General features: G+C 36.6%; 1 protein-coding gene across 1 annotated transcript; it reads left to right on the top strand.

The window, feature by feature from the left end:
- Positions 1–4,144: 4,144 nt before the first annotated feature.
- On the top strand, positions 4,145–8,230 carry LOC143617273 (GRF1-interacting factor 3-like). Its single transcript, XM_077089889.1, has 4 exons — positions 4,145–4,249; positions 7,498–7,574; positions 7,665–7,785; positions 7,928–8,230. Exons 1-4 carry the CDS (start codon positions 4,145–4,147, stop codon positions 8,228–8,230), a joined length of 606 nt encoding a protein of 201 aa, XP_076946004.1.
- The last annotated feature ends 457 nt before the right edge of the window (positions 8,231–8,687 follow it).

Genomic DNA, 8,687 nt, shown 5'->3' with positions numbered 1-8,687 from the left:
AACAATAATAATTAATCAAGTAGACTTAAGTATGCTTCTAATCTAAATAGTTGTGAGATGATAGATTATGTGATAGGTCCTGGTTCATAAATTGTTAAATTTAGTTCTTCGTAAGGAGTCCGTCTGGGTTTGGTTTGTTTGCCTTGTATATCTAGTAGAGTTAATTCATTAAACTACCTTTGATTTCCACGCTGTGAGGTAGGATTTCGTATAGTGGTACTTGTCATAAAATAATTAGCGACCTTGAGAGAGTCTAATAAAACCGGTAATTATAATACCTTATTAGGGTTCCATAGGTGTCTTCTTGAGAAGGGTCGAGGATCCTATTTGGCTTCCCCTTAAGTGAATACTTTAAAATCCTGGTTCCATAACATAGCATTTTCCAACTATTTGATAATTGATACATTATGGATTTCAGCCTAGGTTGGTACTTGTCATTAATGGAATTAAATCTGAGTCCTAAGTTAAGTCATGTCTAGTTTTATTAATTAGTTTTAATCAGTTTAATTTAGTATTTCCGTACCCCCCCCCCCTCCGCGTAAAACAGTATAAATTAAATAGTGTGTCAGTTGAGTTTAATTAGCTAGTTTACGTAATTTAATGAGTCTCGTGGTTCTGATATCCGGACTTACTTCGTTGTACAATAGTCGATCGGTTCACTTACTGGTTAATAGTTAAGTTTTAAGAGTTTAGAATTATTACTTAGTGTCTAGATTAGCGTAATTTTAGTTAATAAATTTATAACTAATTTTAGTACATCAAGGGCTGTGAGGGCTGGATTAATGTGATATAATTCGTACCTAGGTCTAGAGGGTCACTGATTGTTTCGAGTATGAACTAAAGTTTTTCATAGATGTTTTAAAGTCAGCATGTTCACCAGTTGGTGTTGCTGACGTATATTATAAACTACTATACAGGTAATCAGGATTAGAGGTTTGGAAATGGTGGATAGCCATTAGATGATCTAATGGCTCAAATGAAGTTTTATATTATAAAATGGTATAAATTATAGTTTTGACAGTGAAACTCCTTTGTAACCGTATCGGGTATTTAATTCCCGACCTTTGAAATATAATATTTTAATCAAAAGGCTTTCGCTTTAAAACCTTAAGCTCTAATGAATTTACAAAACAGGTACCAACTATTAGTCATACTCCTAGGCCTTAAGTTGGGGTATGACACCATCTGAAAAAATTATTTTGCGAAAGAAGTAAAGATTCTAGTAAGATCCATTGGGTTGCTTGGGAGAGAATCGCAAAACATTAAAAAAAATATGGTGGTTTCGGTTTGAGCCCACTCAAAGTTATTCAGAAGGCTTTGCTTGCAAAATGGTCCTGGTGTTTTAAAAACGAGGAGCATGGTTTATGGTGGAAGATGGTCACGGTCTTTCACAATTTTGAACTCTCTTGGTTCATGGCACCTCCAAAGTCTCTTACAAGGACTTGGAACAACATAACCAGGTTAGTCTTAAATCTAAGTTAGATGGCTTCTCTCTATCAAGCTAAATCTGAGGTCAGTTCGGTTATAAAGTTCATATTTTGTTTTGGACTAACCCTTGGGTATCTAGAGAGCCGTTATGAATTATGTTCCCTTATTTGTTTAGATTGGTTAAAAAGAAGAAGTGCATGTTAGTAGAATTTTATCATTGGAATAACAATAATTTTACTTTGGTTTGGAAATGGTACTGTGCCCCATCTTCGCCAGTGGAGTTACGTGAATGGCAACAAGATCTATCTTTGCTTGGTAATATTTCAGCCTCTAGTTCAGGTGATAATTGGGTTTGGGAGGGTGATAACTCGAAGTCCTTCTCGGCTAAGTCTGTTAGACTTTTGCTTGCTAAAGGAAACGACTTGACATATTGTTACAGGTTCAAGTGGTGTAATTGGGTCCTTAACAAATGCAATATCTTTAGTTAGAGGGTGGAGATGGATAAGATCCCAACCTTGACAGCCTTATTCGTTAGGAACATTCAATTGGCTCTCTATCATGCCCTCTTTACGTGGATGATAGGAAAACCTAGGTTCATATATTCACCTCTTGTCACATATCATCAGTTATTTGGTACTATGTTAGCATTTGGTGCAATATCAGCCCTATCTTCGCCTTTTCGATCTGAGATATTTTTTATTTACATCATCAGGTTCCAAGAGAAGACTTAAAGGATATTATTCATGACGTTTTGATTACCGCTTATTCATGTCTTTGGAATGCTCGAAAGAGTCTCATTTCTCTAATGTGGAAGCATATCCAAGGAAGATATTTGAAGACATTAAAACTCTTTGTTATTTATGGTTTTCTAGTCGGTAAAAATCTAACTCAATTTTGTAGTTAGATTGATATAATTTGAAGACATTTTTTATTTATAAAGTTTAGAGCATTCTCATCTCATTCCCTATAATTATAATTATGTAAGAGAATTTTGCAAATTATAGGGAGATGTTATGAGTGGTTGTGAGTGTGAATTATATGATGAAGAGAGAAATGTAGTGTTTTTTTGTAAATTTGGGGAAACATTGTTTGCCCCTATTTATTTTTAATATTTGTTAGATTTGTTGTGAGTAGAAGAGAGAAAACTGTAATGATAAATGTATAAAAATAGTTGAGAAAAATATAGTGTTTTTTAGTGTAATTATAGAGATAGAGATGGAGAACGGGTTGAGAATGCTCTTACCCTTCAAAAGTATTACTCCATCCGTCCATTTGAAGTGTCCACATTTCCTTTTTAATTTGTCCCATTACAAATGTCAACTTTCAAACTTTATTAATTAATTTCCAATTTTACCCTTAAAATGCAATCATTCCAAATTTTTTAAATTTTGTTTTTTTATATATGTCAAGGGTATTATAGTAATTTGTTAAAAAAAGTATAATCATTCAAACTTTATTAAATATTGTGGTTTTCAAATCATGACACTTGTAGAGAGAGGGAGAGAGTACATTTTAATTTGAAGTATGGATGTGATGTAACTAATTTATGAAGGGATATTGGTTTTTAATACTCCCAACTTTCCCTCATTGGTAGATAACACTCCCAACTTTTGATTTGTCACCCACCACTCCCAACTTTCATCATATTTTCCTGTACCACTCCCCGTCTAAATGAACACTAACCTCGTTAATGTTTTGGTCTAAAAATGTCATTCAAATTAGTTGAGGCGGTAAAACAGAAATTTTATTTTTAACACACAACCTCCATTTCCGGCGACGTCGTATTTCCGGCGACCTCATTTTTTTCAGAGAATTTGAGTTTTCCGGCTATCTCGTCTTTCAGAACACCATATCCATCATTTCACCGAGCTTCACATATGAATTTGAGTTTTCCGGCGAGTTGCAGGTTTCCGGCGAACACCATATCCATCATTTCACCGCCCAGCGCCCCAAAACCGCAACCCCCACCCCCTGCCACCACCAGTGTCTCACCCAGCCACCTTCCGGGATCGCCTATGTGTCGGAAAATCGAGTTGCTGGTTTCCGGCGAGCACCATCTTCATCATATCTTCACCAGTGCACAATCTTCATGATCCCCATCACCTTTTTACACCTCTGAACCATCTCCATTTTTTGAAAAACGAGATAGTCGGAAAACTCAAATTCGCCGTAAAAAATGAGGTCGTCGGAAAAACGAGGTCACCAGAAATGGAGGTTGTGTGTTAAAAATAAAATTTCTGTTTTACCCCCTCAACTAATTTGATGACATTTTTAGTCCAAAACATTAACGAGGTTAGTGTTCATTTAGACGCGGAATGGTACAGGAAAATAGGGTGAAAGTTGGGAGTGATTGGTGACAAATCAAAAGTTAGGAGCGTTATCTACCAACGAGGGAGAGTTGGGAATATTAAAAACAAATATCCCATTTATGAAAAACTAAAATTTGGAGGGCTTTAGGTGCGTTTGAGTTTTAAGTGTAGTATTATTGTCTGTCGGTTTGTCGGGTTGTGGCGTGTGAAACAAAACAACAATTTGAAGGAACCGAATCTGAAAGTCGTAACACTACAGTAGTAAATCTATCTAATCTAACCCTCTTTCATCTTTCACTTCGAACACATCGTAGGGTTTGGTTTAGTTTAGTTTAGTTTAGTTTAGTTTAGTTTAGGGTTCTTCTTTCTGACTCAAACCAACAAACACTCTTCAACCGTCCGTCAAGATGCAACCACAACAGCAACCACAACCACCACAATCTCAACCGCCGACCTTAAACTCCGGTGCATCCTTTACCCCCAACGCAATCACCACTGAACAGATTCAAAAGGTTTATTAATTCTCTCCTTACTTACAACCATTTTTTTTATTTCCCCTTTATGTTTCTTACTATTCATTTCATAACCCTAATTTAATAATAAAAACAAGCTATGCTATTATGCTTCAACTTTCTGCTTTATGTGTCCTAAAATAAGTCCAGTTATAGGAAAAAAATGTATGCTTAACTTGTCAAGTCTAACAGTGTTACAGCGGGCAGGTGGGTGGCATTGGCACTAGTTATTTTTAGGCTTTCTGTTATGCACTTCTAAGATTGATTATGTATTACGAAGATACTATATTTAGTCAAAATATTATTGGAAATGTGTGTGACTCTTCTATCTAAGCATATGAAATGCAAGCAAATCCATATTTTTTTTACATATATCTTCTGTTTGACTGCAAAGAAACTATGACCTTTTAGTTTTCTAGCGTATCTGTTAGTCACATATTATTTGGCAAAGAAACTACGGATACATGCTAGAAATGACATGGTGGAATTTATAGAGCAAAATGCTTTGTATTATTTATTTATAGTAGTTGGTATAATAAACACCGATAGTATTTTCATAATCAACGTAGGTGATTATAGATTTTCCGTGTTTAACATTGCCACATAGGTATCGATATCGTATCGATTTACAAAGGCAATTTTATATAAACTAAAATCTAGCAAGCTGCTAGCTGGAACATAAAGTATAATACGACTTAGAATGTTAAATCAAACCAAACATTCCATTTTAACTAATGCATGTTCATGTTCATGTTCGCCCTGTATTTTAGCCTTAAAAGAGACAAGAGTAATATGTATTTGAATTCTGTGATTACAGTATAGGGGAACCCTCAATATATAGGAAACAAACAAGAAACTCAAGACAACCTGTAACTGGTGCCTGGGCTAAAGACAAATAAATCATAATAATAAACTAGTTATAATAAACCCTAATTATAATTAATATTTAACCATTGGAACGTGTCTGTCGAATCTCCTCAGGCATTGAGCTTTCCCATTAAAAAGCTTCTCGTTTCTAGCTTTCCAGTTTCCACAAAAATCAGAAGGCTGCCAGATAAACCGATATATAACCTTCTTGTAAGCGGCCCGGTGCAATAAATTTGTAGCCGCTTCGAGTACACCCGGACTCAATTGACATGAGCTGCCAACATTTTGCACTACCTATTACCAACAACCAAACTTTTTTAGCAAAGTTAGAAGAAACCAGTAAGTAATTTTTAGTTTCTGGCATTGAGTTGCAATTTACACATAACAGATCCAATTGTACAGCTTCGACAGCTCTACTCTCACGGAGTATTGTTTATAAAGCGGCTCTCCACACAAAGAAGTTAACCTTCCTCAGGACCCATTCTATCTAAACAATTCTGAAGCTCCTCTTATAATATAATAACCTGTGTCAATTTCTTTTCTAAAATCCCCTATGGAAAATAAGCCCTCCTCTCCACCAAGCCACTGCCAATTATTATTTCTATATTCTCATAATAGGCTGCAACCATGCGATGACTCCATTATTTCTTCAACATTAATAGTACTTTCTTCCACTTCCAACATCACTCCAATTCTCCATTGCTAGATGAAATTATTTTTAAACTTTGTAACCTTTATCAGCCTCTAAGTTAAGAGTTTTTCTTCCAAGAGTATCAACTTCTGCTCAGTTATCTAACCACCCCTCTCCCAATATCACTTTTCATTAACTAGGAAACGTTGATATTCAAAGCTGCCAAATCCACATCCGTATTCATGATATTTTTTCCGTAGTACCATACCCCCCCCCTTAATATCTTTCTTCAATGGGGCGCCCTCCATATACGCTTGCTTGAATGAATGATGGACTTAATGGTTTTTTGGTTCACTCATGTATCTTCATCAAGATCTTATTCCAGGCAGGCCAACAGATTTTTGAGCAAGCATTGACCCTTCCCCATAAAAGATTCCTCTGTATGCCTTGTAATCTTTTTATAACCCACAAGGGAGCTTTAAAAGGTGAAAGAAAATAGTGCTCAAAGGTTCATTCATTGGTGTTAATTTTCCACCAAAAGAGACTGAGTTTGATTTCCATGTTTTGGATCCAAATTACTCCATCACCAGCTTCCAACTCTTTTTCAAGTTTCATGTTGGCCCCAGCTGAAATCCACAAATCATTGAACGAAAAAGATCCTACTTGACAACGAAGTAGGTGTGCCATACTTGAAAGCCTAGCCGAATCAATACCGACACCAAATAACCTACTCTTATGAAAGTTTCTTTTTTATCTCAAAGCCAAATGAAAGCATCTTAGATTCTAGCAATATTTGTAAAACTGGGGCATGACGAGTCGCTCATAAAGATCTTGTAGTCGGCTTAAAAGGTAAAGTGCTAGACCAGCATTTGGCATCTTAATGCCATTAGGAATATGTTCTAAATGCTTGTTTAATGACCACGTGAAGAGCTTCCATACCAATAGTAAATAGAAAAGGTGATAACAGATCACCTTGCCTCACGCCTTTTTGAACATTGAACTCCTCAGTTGGTGCTCCGTTAATGATGACCGATGATTTAGCTAATGAGAATATGAGATACAACCTCAAATTAAGTTTCTCAAATTGGATAATATTTAATGTGGTTCATCAATATTCTTGATTTGATTACTGGTTAGGGCTAAGGTAAACCGTAAACATCATCATCATCATCATCATCATCGTACTCAGTATATCCCACCAATAGCAAAGCTATGGTAGGGTCTGAGGAGGGTAAGATGTAGACAGCCTTACCTCTACCCCATAAGGATAGAGAGGCTGCTTCCGGTGAGACCCCGGCTCGATAGTAGTTTTGCATCAAGCCTTGGACATAAGGCACATAGCACTCAATCATCGGGACACCAGCTGATCGGTGCATGTACCCTTGTCTTTCGGCTATCAACGCCACTACATGATGCCTGATTAACCGTCCGTCACTTTTAACGTTATTTTCACGAGATTAGTAAAATAACGTCAAAATTAGTGCAATTTCACTTTTGCCCACCCGAGGGTTCACACATATATACATCATATGTGCGCACCGCAAGCAGGGCTTGTAAACCGTAAACATCATCGGTTAAATCATATCTTAAAAAGTATATTGGAGATGTGCCCCATATCTGTATTTCTTATGTTTTAAGTATAAATATCATCCAGGTCCTATATCACAAACGCTCTAAAAGTGGCGGCGTTCAATTATTATATTACGTTTATTTTGTTGTAATAGTGAATTTTATTATCTAACGATTGCAGTGCCTTGACGACAACAAAAACTTGATTATGGCCATATTGGAAAATCAGAACCTTGGGAAATTCCAAGAGTGTGCCCAGTAAGTTACATGCTTGTCTTATCTATATCTAAAGTTGTATTCTCAGGATATTCAAAATGCAACACTTTTTTTAACATTGAAATTACTAAGGTACCAAGCTGTTCTCCAAAAGAACCTAATGTACTTGGCTGCAATTGCTGATGCTCAACCACCAGCACCAGCACCAGCACCAACACCAGGGCCTCCGGCACCACAAACATCAACTCCTCAGGTGAATTCTTGTTACTTTATTCGTAGTAGGGTGGTTTAATTATTATGTATGTTGTATTTACACAACTCAGTTAGAATATCTTAACTTTACGGTTCAGAGACTGTAATTTCAAATACGGCTTACTTTCATGCACATAATGCAGATGCCACCAAATTCAATGCCTCAACAGGCAAACAGTTATATGCAGCAGCAGCAGCAACAACATCAGGTGGGTCAAGTACAAGGTGGTGGTGTTCCAAAACTACCCTTCCAGCTTAACGCGCTGAGACCCCAAGATCAGCAACAGCATTTACTTCAAATGCAGCAGCAGATGCAGATGGGTATGCGTCAAAACGGGATGATTGGTATGCATCAAGCAATGCAGTCTGCACCGGTTGGAATGAAGCAAGACGGGTCAGAGGCTGCTTCTGGCGGTGATGGACAAGGCGGGAAGCCACGGTCTTGAGTTATTATGTATGTGTCCTCGTGTTTCCCAGTCTGTTGTATTTTTAATTTTTATGTTTGGTGGATTAAGTAAGGTAAAAAGTCTAGAGAAGGAACGAATGGCATGTTTTTGTCCGTGCGTGTTTTTTCTCAATCGAAAGAAGTCGAAGTTTCAATAGTAGTTTTTCTAGGAAGGTTAGAATGTGTTGAATCATGAAAAGGCTGGAAAAGTAAAAGATTGATTGATAGATTGATAAGAGTCAATAAGTGACGACCTGTGTGCCGGTCCGTGAAGGGGTGTGTAATGTCATCGTCTGGTAGGTACCGACCACCCTTGGCCTTCTAGATGTAACATGTCCTTATCATTTAAAAAATGAACTCTATGTTCGTTTGTTTAAAATCTAAACGAACATAACTCAACAAACACAAATGAACATATATGAATAAATGTAAATGAACATAAATTAACAAATATAAAA

The sequence above is a fragment of the Bidens hawaiensis genome, unplaced genomic scaffold, assembly GCF_021521415.1.
Source record: "Bidens hawaiensis isolate Kalapana, Puna unplaced genomic scaffold, B.hawaiensis_p1.1 tig00053425_1, whole genome shotgun sequence".
NCBI lineage: Eukaryota > Viridiplantae > Streptophyta > Magnoliopsida > Asterales > Asteraceae > Bidens > Bidens hawaiensis.
Note: the sequence above shows the minus strand (reverse complement) of the source record. Positions and strands in the feature narration are given on the sequence as shown.